This window comes from Sapajus apella, unplaced genomic scaffold, assembly GCF_009761245.1.
Source record: "Sapajus apella isolate SASKATOON/1434 unplaced genomic scaffold, GSC_monkey_1.0 scaffold19, whole genome shotgun sequence".
In the NCBI taxonomy this organism is placed as follows: Eukaryota; Metazoa; Chordata; class Mammalia; order Primates; family Cebidae; genus Sapajus; species Sapajus apella.
Window position 1 is genome coordinate 29,810,286 of NW_022436959.1, and position 17,960 is coordinate 29,828,245.

The following is a 17,960-nucleotide window of genomic DNA, read 5'->3' on the forward strand; positions in this document are numbered from 1 at the left end:
GCTCTTGTTACCCAGGCTGGAGTGCAATGGCGCGATCTCGGCTCACCACAACCTCTGCCTCCTGGGTTCAGGCAATTCTCCTGCCTCAGCCTCCTGAGTAGCTGGGATTACAGGCACATGTCACCATGCCCAGCTAATTTTTGTATTTTTAGTAGAGATGGGGTTTCACCACGTTGACCAGGATGGTCTCAATCTCTTGACCTCGTGATCCACCCGCCTCGGCCTCCCAAAGTGCTGGGATTACAGGCGTGAGCCACCGCGCCCGGCCCAATTCAATGATTTTTAAATTATATTTACTATTAAGCTATACAGCCATCACCATAAATCAGTTTTAGAACATTTTTACCTCTCCAATAAAATCTCTCATGACCATTTATAGTTAATCCATGTTGCTATCCCTGGCCCCTGGCAGTGACTAATCTGCTTTTTGTTTCTATGGAGTTACCTTTTTTGGACATTTTGTGTAAGTGGACTCATAGAGTATGTCTGGCTTCTTTCATCAGAATAAGGTTTTTGGGGTTCATTCATGTTATCGCTTGTATTCACAGTTTATTCCTTTTTATTGCTGAATTTACAGCACTTTGTCCATTCACCAGTTGATGGGCATTTAGGTTGTTTCTAGTTTTGGGCTATTATGAATAATGCTACTAAGGGTATTCATATGCAAGTCTCTGTGTGGACATATGTTTTCATTTTCCTTGGATATATAGGTAGGAGTGAAATGACTGTATCATATGGTAAATTTATGTTGAACTTTAAAAGAAACCGCCAAAATGTTTTCCAAAGTGTCTGCACTAGCAATTATGGAGGTTCCTGTTTTTCTATTCTTCTAGCCCTGCATCTTAATAGCTGTGGAGACTTGGGCAAACCTTAGTTTCCGCTTTAATAAAATAGGTGGGTGGAGCTGACATTTACCAAATGCCTATTCTGTGGTTAACAATCATGATAGAAGCATTTATAAGCTTTCTCTCACTTAACTCTGAGCCCCATGAAATGTAGATATTATTTTCTACATATGTGATGAATTAATATCTACATATGTCTCTGAAGTGAGGTTCAGAGAAGTTACATAAACTGGTCATCATTATAATGCAGGATTATTGTAAGGACTAAATTATATCAAATAACATATATGAACATGGGTGGCATAGTCTTGGGCATACAGAAGGTGGCTAATCAAGCAATTTGTATTTCTTTCCTTCTTGCCATCATTAGCATCTCTAGTAGGTCTAGCCACAGGGCTTTACCTATCTTCATCAGGTCCCACCAATTTTCTGGTAATAGTTGCCGGCTATGAAGCTGTCATGGCTTAGTGAAACTGAAAATCCTTTGTAGAGTTTACCCTGCAGTTCCAATTAATGAGGTGGCAGATATATCACAGAGCCAATCCCTAACTCAAATAGCATAAGCTTTGTTGCATACAATGATAAAAGCAACTAGCTCAGGATATGATTATTTTTCTTATTGGTTGTTTTTATTCTTGTCCCTTCTTACATCCTCTATTCACAATACTAGTAATTACTTTTCCAAATTCTAGAGAAGAGAGTAATGAAAAAAGTTAATGTTGCCAAGAAGTTAATTGACTTGATTAATTTGAAATGGACCTGGATCCAATGTTTGAAGATTGCCTAAGTGGAAAAAGAAAAGAGATGTAGGAAAAGAGTGTTCAATTGGTACCTTAGTCACATTCAAGAAGTTTTTGACATTAATACATATATATATATATATATATTTTAAAAATTAGTAACTTGTTATTTGTTGTATCTTTTCAGGGGGAGCCTGGGGTCAGAGGCCCTCCAGGTCCTTCTGGACCTCGTGGCATAGGAACCCAGGGGCCAAAGGTGAGTCCTCAGCTCAGTGCTCTGTGTGAGGGTCAGATACCATCAGTGACAAACAAGTCAACAGTAACTGCATAGTAAGTGTTCATATTGGTGTTGACTTATTTTTTTCTTGATGACTGATGAAAAGTCTTATTTTTGATATCAGGTAAACGTTCAGTAAAATAGAACATTTGAGTTTATAAAGCCATTCACTTCCCCAAAAGAAATGAGCAAGTCAGCCTCTCTTTAGTTGCAAAGTACTCAGAACATTTCCAGGTTTCTTAGAGTCTGTGCCATTGCCAAGAAGCACATCTTTACTTTGGCAGAGGTGCCTCAGGATACATTAACAGGTTACCTGCTAATGCATCTGTTGTGCCCTATGTGGCCACAGCTACTCTGACAGGGCCTCAGTGCAAGGGTCTAGACTGATTGTCCCTAGAGAAGACAAGAGCAACTTTTTTTGGCCCAGTTTCCCTCCTTTCTGTGTCTCCTTCAGCTTGGTGGTTATTCATCTTTTTATTCTTTTAATCCAGTGTTGCTCAAGGAGGGAGACATTGTTTCTCTTCCCTGCCTCAGGGGACATGTGGCAATGTCTAGCGGCATTTTTGGTTGTGTAGGTCAAGTCTAGAGATGCTGCCAACCATTCTACAATGCCCAGGACAGCCTCCTCTCATAAAGAGTGACCCAGCTTGAAATGTCAAAGGTGCTGAGTTTGAGAAACATGGTTTTAATTGTTCATTCACTTGCTCAACAAATTTCTTTGATTTGTTCAAAAGTAGGGTAAAGAAGTAACAAGCATGTTCAATAGGGAAAGTAGATGTCGATGAATCACTCACCACAAATTCAAATTTCGAATTGGTATATTCATGCCAAAAATGCACAGAGAGGAAAGGGAAAAGGCTTTATGAGTCAAAGATTGTACTGGCATCCCAGAATTACCAAGATTCTCAGTTTATCTTTGTTTTGTCCATCAACTCCCTTTTGGCAGTATGCTAGTTTTGAACCTTCTATATCACTTTAAATGGAGGAAGATTCCCCCAAGATGTTAGTAGTCATTTCGCTGCGTGATGGAAGATGGGTCTATTTTTCTTTTTCATTGTCATTTTTTTTTCTGTTAAAGTTTTTTTTTCAATTGGCAGGTATTCCTCTTACTATGCTTACTTGTTTTGTTGGAGGGTGTCAAAATGTTTGGAAGAGATAAGACATCTCCCTTTTAAGATGCAGAAAACTGTATGAATCAGTCAGGTGTAGTTGGACAACTTCAGGCAGTGAACTTACACTCCCTTTAAAGGTACTTCAGAGGTACTCAAGAAAAGAGTGACAATAGTGGATGTACTAGAGGGTTTATATAACAGATAATAGAAATGTATGTACAGAAAAAAAAATCAAGCTTTTTTTAATACTGGAAATAAAAAGACTGACTTAAACAATAGCTTATATTAACCTAGCATTTCTCAATGCTTCTTCCATTCAATGTTAATTTAGGAACTTCTGGGATAAGCAACATTACACTAATTTCTTTAATGTGGGACCTGTTGGAGCTGCTAATCTACTATATTAGTGTGCACTGGAGATCACCAAGGGAAAGCGTATGCTATTTTCCAATCTTATTCCACCACAAAGTCTTTCCAAAGAAACATGGGATCAGTTTATGAACACATACTGGGAAGTGCTACCCTTGCTTATTGCTTCGTCTACATATTTTCCTAAAAATTTGGACACTAATCCACATTAATATCCACTGAATCTTTAACTGCAACCCCAGTGAAGTTGCACTCCATGTTGAAAGAGTGCAACATGTTAAGGCTATGTGGAGCCACATGTCAGTGGTTTTCATATGTGGTGCAGGGCAGCCCTGGTGTTCTTGGGGTTGGTGGTAGAGCAGGAAGGGGGGCCCAGACAGATGAGGCCTGGGCCTCCATTTCTGCTTAGGCCAAGCAGCTTTGCCTACTACTAAATTTTTATTTGGATTATATGTAAGGTGTTGTTTGCAAAGAATTCTGTGGCTTAAAAATATTGGGGAAGCATTTTAAGTAAAATAGGAAGTACCTTATAGGCAGCATGAAGGTCCTGGTCAGACTGAAGTAAGAATGAAGCTGAGAGTAGCAATACTTACGTTGTTTCTTCTTCAGTCTTCTTACATTTTGTCTTCAAATTCTTCCCATCTTCTAACAGGGTGATACTGGGCAGAAAGGCTTGCCTGGCCCTCCTGGCCCCCGTGGCTATGGATCACAAGGAAGTAAAGTAAGTGAATGGGGTTGTGCTGGAGTCACCTCTTGTTTCAGCAGAGCGATGGGGAGAAGAGGTTTTAACACACAAAAAAATGGCTATTATAAAATAGATTTATTGTGAACCTAGCAGTTAAATGGCATCCAGTATTTAGAGACATCATCTGGAAGTGTAAAAATGATATGAGTATAATACTTTAACAAATGCTAAACATTATATAAATTCCTTGCCACAAAACTGAACTATTCTATGGTTTGTTGCTCTCCTCTCTTTCTGAATTGAATGGAAAATTTATACTCAGCTTCTCTCTCTCTCTCCCGCTGTCCCCCTACCTCGGCCTCCTCTGTATCCTCCATGGTAGCCCAGGGCTTCCCAATCTTAGCACACAGTGGAATCACCTGGGAGCTTTTGAGTAGTACTGATGCCTTTTTCCAGAGGAACAAAATCTGAGTCTCTGGGAGTAGAGCTTGAGTGCTGTGGTTTTCAAAGCTCTCCAAGGGATTCTTCTGAGCAGCCAGGGTGAAAACCTCTGAGGCCCTGACTCTGTGTTACTGGAATTCATAACCATCTGCATGTCACTTTGTTTCTGTGTCAGCAGCAGCAAGCTTATCCAGCATGGTAGGACTCTCAGGGTCTCTCATACTCGGCAGACAAATTTGACATCTAAAGGTTACTATGTAGTTCTAAAAAATTTCCTCTTCTAATATGTTGATGTTGTTTTTCTTATCTGTTCACTTTCTTTTTTTCCTATTCCACTGCTGCCTCCCTTATAAACTGGTTTTTAAATTTTATTATATATATAATATATATATTTTATATATAAATATTAATATATATTTATTTACCATACTTAAGCTCTGAAACTGAGTTATTCACCTCTGGATGATTGAGATTGATTCTAAAAATGTGGAAACATTCAAAATAAACTCTTTTTCAAATAGCAGAACTTCTTAGTAAGTAGGTGACAGTATGAGCTTAAGATAATACATGTAAAAATCCCATGTTGAAATTAAACCGCCTACTTCTGTGTAGAGAGAGTGAGCTTAGTCAAGAGCAGAACTCATAGAATGTATGTTAAATCTCCAGTTTTATCACACAATGTCTATAGCTTCTACAGCAGGTCTTTTAAATAACAATTGTTTATCTCTCAGGCTGAGTATCCAAGCAAAGGCCAAATAGGTATGTTGCCCATATTGCACAAGCCCTGGAAAGACAATATAGCAAAACTCTGCTTTCTCATAAACAATACCAATCTCAGACTTAATCTTTAAATTCTATGGTTAAAAGGTGGTAGCGCTGTACACAGAATTTTGCATGAGTTTGCTTAGGGAATAAACCTATGTCAAACCACAGGTCTTGTCACCAACATAAGCTCAATTCACACATGCTATTAGTGCATTATTACCACCACTTTAGACCTGGGGCTGGTTTTCTCCCCTCTCTTATCTGTGAAATACTTCCTTAATCTCATCTGGGTGGTGTTTAATTAATCCTCACCAACTGTGATTTATCTGGTTTCCTGCGCATCCTTATGCTCTCAGGGTTATGCTGTGTCCAAACTCCATCCTGCGTGAAACCCAATCCTGAAGCCTCCCATCATAAGAAAGAATCAAAATCAAAACCGCCATGTATCCTGTCTTAACAGAAATGAGATAAGCTTTTCCTTCACTTAGGACTGTAGCCTGATGCTGCTTAGCCGTGAGCCTTGACTAAGGCTTACTCATAAAACCTGGTTTCTAGGCCAGGCACGGTGGCTTATGCCTGTAATCTCAGCACTTTGGGAGGCCAAGGCAGGCGAATCACTTAAGGTCAGGAGTTTGAGATCAGTCTGGGCAACATGGTGAAACCCCATCTGTACTAAAAATACAAAACTTAGCCTGGTGTGGTGGTGCATGTCTGTAGTCCGAGCTACTCAGGAGGCTGAGGCACAAGAATTGCTTGAACTCAGGAGGCAGAGGCTGCCATGAGCCAAAATAGTGCCACTGCACTTCAGCCTGGATGACAGCTAGAGATCCTGTCTTAAAAAAATTAGCTGGGCCTGGTGGCTGGTGCCTGTAAATCCCAGCTACTCAGGCAGAAGAATCACTTGAACCTAGGAGGCAGAGGTTGCAGTGAGCCGAGATTGCACCATTGCACTTCAACGTGGGTGGCAAGAGTGAGACTCTGTCTCAAAAAAGAGCCACCCAGCACTTTGGGAGGCTGAGGCGAATGGATCACAAGGTCAGGAGTTCAAGACCAGCTTGACCAACATGGTGAAACCTCATCTCAACTAAAAATGCAAAAATTAGCCAGGTGTGGTGGCACATGCCTGTAATTCCAGTCACTCACGAGGCTGAGGCAGGAGAATCTCTTGAACCCCAGGGGTGGAGGTTGCAATGAGTTGAGATTGCATCACTGCACTCCAGCCTGGGGAACAAAGCAAGACTCTGTCTCAAAAAAAGAAAGAAAAGAAAAAGAAAAACCTCTCTAGACATATTGGACTGTCTGGCATCCAGCTGGCAGCAGGGCAGAGATACTTCCCTCAGGACTTTCAACTCATTTTCCTGACCCTGGGTTGTATTAGGTTGCTGCAAAAGTAATTCGGTTTTTGCCATTAAAAGTAATGGCAAAAACCGAGTTACTTTTGCACCAACCAAATACCCTCACGGTAAAAGGGAAGGAACTGAAAAACAAAATTGGTGGCATTCCTCTGAATCATTTCAAGGCTATAGGAAAGGTAAAATTTCATTTCTTACATTCCTTTGTTGACTTATTTCCAATCTCTTTCCAAAGAGCATTTGAGTCAGTGAAATCCGCCTCCCTTAGTGTGTCTGCTTAGTAGGCTTTGATGGAAACCTTTGTTGCTGTTAACCTTTACTACAGAAGCCTCAACCGTATTCTGTCTCTGTATCCCATTCCATTCATGGCTGAAATAAGGGCTGTAGCTGCAATCACAAGTGACTTGCTTCAGCATTCACCTAACCAGCTAGTCATTCATTCATTCAACCAACCAACCAACCAACCAACCAACCAATACTGATTGAGTACCACCTATGTTAGGCAAATAAGCCAAGTGCTAGTATAAAGTGTAAGTGAAAATATATAAACTTAATCCTCATGGAATTTACAGGCTATAAAATAATTAGACTTTGAGTTCTGGAGAGTATGGAGGGATGGCACAATGGAATGAATTGAGACTACAGCAGCAGGCAGGGCCCTTGCCAGTTCCTATAGGCCAAATAGTGAGTTTGGCCTTAATCCTAGGAGCAACTGGAAGTCAGTGAAGAATGACCTGACTTTGGAAGTTTGGAAGAGACTCACTCTGGCTACCATCTGTAGAATGAATGGACATGACTAGAAGGAATGAGGGAGTAGAAGGGCTTCCCTTTCCATGCCCACTTCCTGTTCTCTTGATTCTTCATGTGGAAGAGTATGATCTTCTGGGAACTTCTCCCTGCCTTTCCTGGGACTCTACGACCACCCAGTGCTGCTGCTGAGGCAGCTCTGATCCTGGGAAACCTTGTGAGAATGATGGGCTTGCCCCTCTTTATTTAATTCCATGGCAGCCCCCTGCCATTCCTTGACAGCCCTGCTGTGGCCCAGCTGGCTCTGCACTGCAGAGGAGCCCCAGCTCCTCCAGGGCCTCAGTGCATTTTCCTAGCCGCAAATATCTGTTGTTTAGATGGATGAATATGGGACTGTGGCTCTTTGATCCTAAAATGGCCTTGGTCTTTCAGGTTCACATTGCAGGCCAGGAAGTTATATGATACCACCATCTTGTCCCACTGTAAGCCTCCAGCACTAACCCAGATTCAGACTCTAGGTATGTCAGAAGTCCCATAGATTAAGTCAGGAGGGGGAAGGAATGGAGCTGGGTCTGGAGGGATTCCTTTATATGCCAAGTAGCTCTTGTGAGGCCAGCTTATATAGAGGCCAGGAGGGATGTGATCAGAGGGTGGATTGCCCAGGTTAAAAAAGCACAGGGACAGACATGAATGGCATCTCCCCCATTCTTTATTTCTACTTGGGAGTTATGCCAGTTTCCCTATCTCCATGCTTGTTTAAGTCAGTTCCAGTGTCCCGATCAGCCCTGACATTCCCTTAGTACTTATTTTCAGAGGACCCAGAAGTCCTTATATAAACACAATTATTGGTAGCCCTCCTTGACTTTAAAGACTTTGTGAGGTAGATTTGTGGACTGGCTTTACTGTAATTCTTGCTCTGCATGAACACTTTATTCATTGAGAGAATTAGCTTCCATACCACTGGCTTTTGTCCTTCCTGTAGGCTTGAACATGACTGATCTACCCCCAGCTAAGGTTACCTCCTGTTAGGCTATGGCAGAGGAGGGGCTATTTCACAGCTAACAAGTTTGTTGTCAGTTTTAAAAAGTAGCCTCAATGACATGCTGGGGAATTTGGTGACTTCTACCCAACAGAAACCCTGGCATCCCCAAAGCTGACAAATAGTGATTGCAGTGTTCACACAGTCACAGACCTAACAGATAACCTCTGAGACATCTGGAGCTCATAAGTGGATTGAAACTCATTCTTCATGGCCTCTCCCCCCATCTATATTCTAACCTCTGTGGTGTAAGAGAAAGAGAATGAGGGACTAATTCCCCTGTGGCTTTAGAGCTATTCAGATCTTGGCCTGAATCTGGGTTCTGATTCTTTCTAGTTGTAACCTTAGGTAAACCATTTATCTTTGTTGAATCTCAGCTTACTAATCTTTAAAATGGGGATAATATACACGGTATTATAAAAAAAATTGTATGAAGTGTCTAGGATACAGAGTGGGTATTCAGCCAGAGTGTGGGCTATGGAGTCAACAGATTTGAATCATGGCTTCTCCACTTCCTGAGTATTTTATCTCTCCCTCAGTATCCACATCTGAGTAATGGGATAATACAGTACTATTTCCTAAAGTTGTTGTGAGAAATAATCGAAATTAGATAGTATGTGTAATGCATATAATACATGGTTATATATGTGAAAAATGTTTGCAGCTATTCACATTATTATTCCTACCTGCTTCCCTTCCCTTTCTGCTAGCCTTTCTTGTATTTTCCAGGAAGAAGGCCTAGAATTCTAATATAGTACTCAAGTGATGTAATGCTTTTAAGCATAATATGTTGGTTACATGAGTTAGGATAGGCATGGCTCCAACACCAAACAGACAACCAAATATATAATGGCTGAAACATAGTAGAGGGTTTTGCTCACATTACAGTCCAATGTGAGTGTTCCTGGTTGGTGGGTGATTTTCTTCAACACAGAATTTTAGAAAACCTTATCTTCCATTTATGGTTCTTCTATCCGCTGGGCTCCTTTACCACTTACAACCAGCAGGTGAGAAAAGAGTATGTAGAAGGGGGTATACCTGCTTCATAAACTCTTGGCCAGGACTTGACATGTATCCTGCTCACATTTTATTGGTGAGAACTAGTTGTATGGCTGTACTTAATTGCAAAGGGGCTGGGAAAGGTAGTCACTGTGTGCCCAGGAGGAAAAGGAATCAGAGGTTTGGTGAAGAGTCAATAATTACTGCCATTCATAATTTAACTTTTTTTTAGGAAATATGGAAATTTTAAGTTATTTGTTGCTCTGAAGTATATTGGTGCCTCCAGAAAAGAACAGATAGTGTGGTGGTCTCCATGGCAACTTCCAGAATGCCCCATCATTCTCCTGACACTCTGGGCACAGAGATCTGGGCTTATAAGGACTGTGTTTAGCCCATCATTTATTTTATCCTATCCTAAAAAGAGAAACTTAGAGCCTTGATAATCTTCTTACTTATTTCATACAGCATCAGTAGTACTCATGGATGACTTAGAAATTTTCAGAGTAGACATGCTGAGCACTGGCTAAAGAGCTGGAGGAGGCTTGGGGTTTTTGATAGGACCAAGAAAGGAACAGGAAATGTTCATTCATGTCCACAGCAAAGGCAGGACCAGAGAGTAGGAGTACCAGGATTCAAAGGCTAGGGAGAGATGAGCAGGGAGATGATTAGAGCAGGGGGCAAAGCTGGCACACAGACCTTGATTTCAGGAGAAAAAGAGGAACAGTGATTAGGCTCCTGTAGGAGAATAAGTAAAGGTTTGGAGACCTGGGTGATTGCTTGGGATGCCAGTGGCATTTGAGACCAAGCAGGGGTGTGATGATGGGTGGGTCAGCTTACCTTGCAGAGTGTAGCATAAATGGGCACAGCCAGAAAATTGCTTCTCGCTCCAAAGCTCTCTGATTTAGGAATTTGGGGCATAATGTGGAACATTATTAGATTATTGACTCTCTGTTTAAGGTTAATGCCATTTCTTAGGAAGATTTCTTTTGGTTAGTCTCAGTTGTGCTACAATAACTGTGTTTCTCTAAACTCCAAGGGCTCTTTTTATTGAATCAGGTGTCTTTGCTATCTCTGGCTTCGCTTTACAAGAAAAATTAACGTTTGAAAAATGTCGGGATTCTGTGGTGGAAATCTCACATGGAGTCTGCCAACCTTCTGCCTGGCTCCTACCTGTGACCTGATTGCTTTCCAAGTGTTTCCAGAATCCACTTGACTAGATTTGTGGTTACAGTGAACCTATTACAGCACAGAAAACTGCCATGCTTAAAGGCCAAATAGAAGTGATTTATTCATTGAAATTTAACTAACTTAAGGGGAAAGAAGGAATTTGATTTATTTAAAAATGCCAGGGATGGGTTTGACGTATACTAAGTTGTAAATAAATGCAGAGAGGTTAAGGAGTATGGACATGGGGAGTTTTTTGTCATCTTCTAAACTTAGAACCATGCTGCACAAGTGTAGGGTGTTAATACTATGAAGGGAGCAACACACACGTATTTAGTATTATGATTTCAGCATTTGAAGTTAAAGTTTTTTCTCCTTCTTGACTGCAAACAAACAACAGCATTAAAAAAAAAAAGGCAAAACCAATCTTGATAATAGTACCATCACCTTATTCAAGTTGAACACACCTCAGAAATTAATAGAAACAATGAGTATCCAATTAACAGCATAGCACAGATGATGTGTTTGCTTGCACCGGAAACTCTCTTTGAATTAATTTCTGTGACTTATCTCTCATTGTGATTTTCGAACACACACAATGACTCCACTACATAAAAAGGAGTCGTCGAGACCACATGAGAGGCTTCAAGTTTTCAATAGTTTGGTGTTTTAGGATCATGCCTGCCAAGTCAATTGTGGCAGGACATCGAGGGTGTGGCTAAAATTAATCCTGGTGATCAAAATCTGGAAACCTAGTTGCAGACATTGAAAGCATCTCTTACCTTTATACCTTTTATTATTTTTAAAACCAAATTGAAAACAATTACCTGGGTTATAAACCAAAACCAAAAACACCAAGTTCACGATATTCTCTGTAGGGTTGTACACTTCAGGGCACATTTGCATTTATTAACTGAGGCTGGATCTGTGACCATTTGTATTTTTTACTTACTGGTTCACACTTTCATTTTTCTTCTGGGCCAAGTTGCTTTCATTCCTTCAAGCCAGTTAAGAGAAAGAATAATTTAAAAAATATCCTAAGTCAAAATCTGAGGATATAGTAGGCTGTTTTCCCCTTTCAATCTCATTATTAAATTTCCCTTTTTCTTAGCAAATTCTCCAAATCAGATTTGGAATGAAAACTTTATGTTCTCAATTAAGTGGGGATTGAATCATCATTATTACTGCCTTGTATTTCTTGCCTATTTGCTATGAACAAGGCCCTGTGTGATGACAGTGACCATCATGGATTTGCTGAAATACCACACTCCTTACACTGCCATGAACCAAAAAGGAAAAGCAAATTTTGAAATCGTGTTTTTGAATTAAATAGGGTGCCCTACCCCAAGATTTATTATAGTTCCCAGATTCCAAAAGAAAAGTAAAAATGACTGCTGACTTGGTAATAAAGATAAGACATTGTTTAGTATCATGTGTGGATTCTGAATATTTAAAAAGGAGATTTTAAAATATTACCAAGAGTTAGAAAATTAGTGAAAGATTTCATTTGAACTGTCATATACTAAAAGTAGTTATCATACTATAGTAGTCCATAATTTATAATTATGATACGTGTACTGCTGGTTTAAATTGGTCTTTTTTCCTCTCCTTTTCCTTCATTTCTTCCTTTCTGTTTCCCTCCTCCTAAACTCCTACATACTCATATCTATCTAGTACATAAAGATGTAGACACCATATATTTATTTCTTTTCATTCTTGTAACAGATTCTATCCGTATAAAACCAAGTCAAGTGAAGGACATGAATAAGTTACTCTTAGCTGCTGCTACCATCTTTATAGCCCATGAATTTCAGTGTTGCAAATTTATAAAAGGCATTTTATCTTTTTCCTACCCATCAGTGGCTGGTCAAGTAAGTTACTAGTGTAAATTTTTCTCCATCTCCTTTTAGCAAGATAAGAGATATTTTAGTACTGAGAGCTTTGAGCTCCTGGAGAGAGGTAGGACCATATTACACTCTCTAAATTTGATGTATTGTTTTATTCAAACCTCACCATCCTATGAGGTAGGCTATAGAAAACTAAGGCACAGCAATGTTAAATAACATCTCCCAAATCACTCAGAGCTGCTCTTCACACGACCTACTTGAAGTAATCATGCATTAGGCAGTAATGAAATCAGAGTAGATGTCAGAGAGGAAACCGATCAGTTTGAGTTCTTAAAAACCAAATGTCACTCAAAATTTTAATTTACGTGTTGAAATTAAAGTTGACACATGGAGATGTGAGGTAAATTGAGTTCTCTTTTTTCCTGATAATCTATTTTTTTATAAGATAGGAATATTATATAAAGAGTGATTCTTTTTCCCCAAGTACAGTTCTTCAGAATCCAGGAGCTGAATTTAGTGACCTTTTGACCTAATGCTAGCTTTAGTAGGAAAAACAGCAGGACCTGGGCTGGCATGCGTAGCCCCACCCCTGGGGTGAGTATAATAGTCACTTCTCATACATTCAAAGACAAATCAAGTTCTTTCCTGTTTGACTGGTTGAAGGACTGCAGTCCTCTGTGACAAATTAGTACATAGCACGTAATCTAAATAGATTTTTATTGTTCTTACAAACACCTTAAGAACTTTACAATTGCCAGCTTTTTACCATCAGCACCTTTCCTTACCTAGTTGCAGAAAAGACTTTTCATTTTAATTATAAGATGTGAGGGGAAATGAAGTAAATTACCTGCTTAGGGTCTCTTAGAGAATCTCTAATAGAGGAAAGATAATGAAGTTTTGAGTATTTGTGACTCAAATTGGCAGTCCATAAAGATAGCCCCAGAGCAGTCTGTCTTTGATCTTGCAAAAATTCTTCAGTAGCAGTTCTTCTGAATGCCTTTCACATTGTCAGAGTGAGAATCATGAACATGGCTGTCATGCAGGAATTAGTGTCTACCCTCCTCATAAGAAAGTCAAATGAGAAGAGCAAAGAGTATTAAAATGAAGAGAAATGGAGTTAGAGAGACACAGAAAGGGAATTAAGAAGAAAATGGTAAAAGAAATAAAAGAAAAGAGACTAGGAAATTGGCTGTGATGTCTTCGTTAGGACCCCATGTTTAGTAATGCTTTTGGCCTTAAAGTCTTTTATTATCTGAAATTAATGTAGTTGCTGTCTTATGGTTAAATTTTACTGGTGTTCTATTTTTAATCCTCTAACACTTAAATTCCATCTACCTTACCCTGATATTATTAATGTTGTTTTACATTTTAATCATTTTTTAACCCCTCAAAATATTATTTTTGTAAATAGCCACTGTTTATTAAAATTAATTCATGTATTTACTTTTATCTTTCTCTTTAATCCATCTTCCATCTCAGATTGAAACCACTCTCTTTCCACCTACATTGTATTCTTTAGAATTTTTTCGGTCAAAATCTACTAGAGCAATTTTTTTCCATTTTTGTTTGCCTGGAAGTATCTTTTTTCCTCCTTAATATCTTATTAAGGATATTTTCCAAAGAACAGAATTTCAAGTATAGTTTTTCCTCTGAGTGCATGAAAGATTTGCCTCTGTCATTTAGTCTCCATTATTGCTCTCGAGAAGTTATCTGTCAGTTTAGCTATTCCTTTCACAGTAATTTATTCTTTTCTCAGTTGCTTTTGATGTTTCCTCTTTTTTATTGTTTTGCATTCTTACTACCATGTGTTTAGATGTAGATTTCTTTTTTATTTATCTTGTTTAAGATTCATTAGAATTGCTAATTCTGTGGACTAGTATATTTTATGATTTCTGGAAAGTTCTCCATTACATTTTCAAAGATTGCTTCTGACCTAGTCTTCCTCCTCTGCCCAATTAACCATCTTTCTGAAACTTCAATTTGTTAAACCTTTTAGCTCTTTCTCTCTACATATCTATACATATCTATTTTTAAAATATTTTCAATCTAATCATTCTGAGCTACATTATGGCTGTTATTTTTCCATTCTATTTTCAAGTTTATTAAATATTTCTTCAGCTGTATCAAGTCTGTCATTTAACCAGTCCATTGAATATTTAGCTTCTGTTACATTTTTCATTTCCAGAAGTTGTATTTGGGTTTTTAAAGCCCACAAACTCATGCCAGTTAGAATGGCAATCATTAAAAAATCTGGAGACAACAGATGCTGGAGAGGATGTGGAGAAATAGAAACACTTTTACATTTTTGGTGGGAGTGTAAATTAGTTCAACCATTGTGGAAGACAATGTGGCGATTCCTCAAGGACCTAGAAATAGAAATTCCATTTGACCCAGCAATCCCATTACTGGGTATATATCCAAAGGATTATAAATCGTTCTATTATAAGGACACATGCACATGAATGTTCATTGCAGCACTGTTTACAATAGCAAAGACTTGGAACCAACCCAAATGCCCATCGATGATAGACTGGACAGGGAAAATGTGGCACATATACACCATGGAATACTACGCAGCCATAAAAAACACTGAGTTTGTGTCCTTTGTAGGCACATGGGTGAATCTGGAAACCATCATTCTCAGCAAACTGACACAAGAACAGAAAATCAAACACCACATGTTCTCACTCATAGGCGGATGTTGAAAAATGAGAACACATGGACACAGGGAGGGGAGCATCACACACTGGGGTCTGTGCGGGGGAACTAGGAGAGGGACAGCGGGAGGTGGGGAGTTGGGGAGGGATAACATGGGAAGAAATGCCAGATATAGGTGATGGGGAGGAAGGCAGCAAACCACACTGCCATGTACGTACCTATGCAACAATCTTGCATGTTCTTCACATGTACCCCCAAACCTAAAATGCAATAAAAAAAAGATAGAATATTATTTTAGAAAAAGACATTTAGACAGTGGTCCTAACACGTTCATTATAATTCCTCCTCGTTGGCATAAAGACAGTGAGCTTTTACAAGGCTTTATAAAAGGCATATGCATTTATGCCTTTAAATGGTACCTCTTAGGTTTCAAAGCAGAAAATAGATTTTTAATCTGTAACAATACTAATCTTCTGAAAGTTCTCCAACTGACTTCTGTTGGTTTTGAAAAATGAAATTTGACGTTACTAGTTCGCATTGTGATTATTATGCCAGCTTTAGAAAGAAATTAATCTTCCCCAGACCTCAATCTGTCCTCCTTCTTAAATTACCATACTGTGGTGATTTTGTAAACAATCATATTTGCTATATTTTCCTGCTATGTATACACTTAAATAACAATGTATACACACTCTTCGCCAAGGTTGCGAGATGAATAATGGTAATATGCCTGTCAAAATAGAATCTGCTTTTATTTTACATATAAAGAAAATTAGTTCATATACAAGTTTTTAAATCAGATCTTCTTTCTGCTTAAAGTGAAAAATACTGGCTCCCCTAGTCAATCCTTGCTAGTTGTACAAAGTTTTATTTCAGCAATGTATTCAATAAATGATTATTGAAATTAGCTGGGCATGGTAGTGAATGCCTTTAGTCCCAGCTACTCAGGAGGCTGAGGCCAGAGGATTGCTTGAGCCTAGGAGGTTGAGGCTGTAGTGAGCTGTGATCATGCTGCTGCACTCATGCCTGGGCAACAGATCAAGACTCCGTCTCAAAAAAATTAAAATGAAATATTAAATAAATGTTTGTTGTACATATTTAAGTATGCCAGGCTCTGTTCTGTGTGCTTGGGATGTATCATAAGCAAAAGAGACAAAAATTTCTGACTTTATGGATATTGCTTCTATTAGCAATAAATATAATCAAAATAAATATAATCAATAAAAAAGTATATAGTCTATTGGAAGGTGAAAACTGCTATGGCAAATCAAGGAGAACAGGGTAGTGGGGTAGAGGTGTGTGATGAAATTTTAGTGGATGGCCTTATGAGTAGATAACATCTGAACAGAGATCTGAGGAGGTGAGGGAGGCCGCCTTGTGGATTTCTTGGGGAAGAACATTACAGGAAGAGGGAAGAGCTTGTGCAAAAGTCCTATAGAGGCAGGAAGGTAGCTGGCATGTTCAGAGAAGAGAAAAGAGACCAGAGTGGATGCAGATGAGGTGAGAGGTAACAGCAGTAAGTTTGGAGGAGGGCCTACAGCCACACAGACCTTGTTAGATCCTTGGCTTTCCCTGAGAGTGAAAGGGGGAGCCATTTGCTGGAATTCAACCAGCAGTGTGATATGGTCTGACTTACCCTTTGAAAGAGTAACTGTCTCCTAGGGGCAGTCACTCTTTCAAAGAGTGAGTTAGACCATATATAAACTCCTTGATTTCTGAGGGGTCGGAGTGTCTCCTTCTGTGTGCTTTAGAATCCTTCCCTTGCCTTGTTTCATGGCATTGAAATGTCTCTTGGTTATGTCCAACTGTGTCTTTCACTGATGGATTCTAAAATATTTTCTAGTTGCTTGGCTCTGCCACATGGGTCCAGTGTTCATTTAAGCATAACTGTACTAAATCCTTTTTCCAGGTCAGTATAATAAAGGAGTGATGTGCAATTAAAAAAAAGAAAGTGACTGTGACTTTTGGGCTGAGAATACCCTGCAGCAGGGCCAGGATTGCATCAAGCAGGCTATTGCAGGCACCCAGGCAATTACAAATGGCATTCAAAAATCTAGTTCACACAAATTTAACTTCTTAGGAAAGGATTTATATCTAGTGGCTTGTGTCTGAAAGCTGAGACGTGGACTGGAAAACATTTTATTATGACAAAATTGATGCCAGGTATATAAATCTGATTGCAAATTGAACCATACAGAACTGTATTTTATATCTGGACTGTAGCATAAAACAAAAATCCTATCCCTAGATGAATATTTTCATTATGTATTTGGCAAGAACAAAGGTGGAGTCCATCCCTTCTTTCTCCTTAATCTATGAATATTACGTGCTGAGACATTGGAAGTCACATTACCAGGTTTAGGACATACATTTAAGAAAAGTAATACTCGTCCTTACCTGAATTCCCCACCAAAGTCCAATAAAGAGGTGTCTGTCTATTATTGGCCATTAACAAACATTCTGGAATGTACTTCTTAATAAACCAAACCTCCATGCACAGTAAAATATGAGTGTGAGTATATTATAAAAAATCCATTTTATAATTTAAAAGGCTTTTCTGTATTTATCAAGAAAACAAGTCAGAAGAAGGGTTGAGAAGGCTCTTGATGTTTTTAACATGTACCCGAAGAGATCAGCTTCAAAAACTACTATTCACATATGATCTGGGTACCCATCCTCAAGTCTTCTCATCCCCTCAGCTCTGATCTGATTGTACTGAAAGTCTTTCACTTCCTCATGAAACCATGTTGCCTGGGCCAGGTGCATGTTCACGTGCTGTTACCTCTTCTTGGACAGATCCCTTTCACCCCCGCTTCAACAGGTTGACTTATATATTAGGGCTCATATTAGGTAGCACTTCCTCCAGAAGCCTTCCCTGTCTCCTGAAGCCTGTGCTCCCATGGTACACTGACTAGTCCAC

General features: G+C 39.2%; 1 protein-coding gene across 7 annotated transcripts in view; it reads left to right on the plus strand.

Annotated features, from left to right (window-relative positions):
* The window catches only part of COL28A1 (collagen type XXVIII alpha 1 chain), a 207,582-nt gene that overhangs the window by 150,631 nt on the left and 38,991 nt on the right, over nucleotides 1–17,960 (plus strand). For all 7 annotated transcript variants that reach the window (XM_032287127.1, XM_032287128.1, XM_032287129.1 and 4 more), the window contains 2 exons: nucleotides 1,773–1,841; nucleotides 3,996–4,064. In XM_032287127.1, the coding sequence (XP_032143018.1) occupies nucleotides 1,773–1,841; nucleotides 3,996–4,064 (138 nt within the window). The remainder of the gene's footprint in view (nucleotides 1–1,772; nucleotides 1,842–3,995; nucleotides 4,065–17,960) is intronic.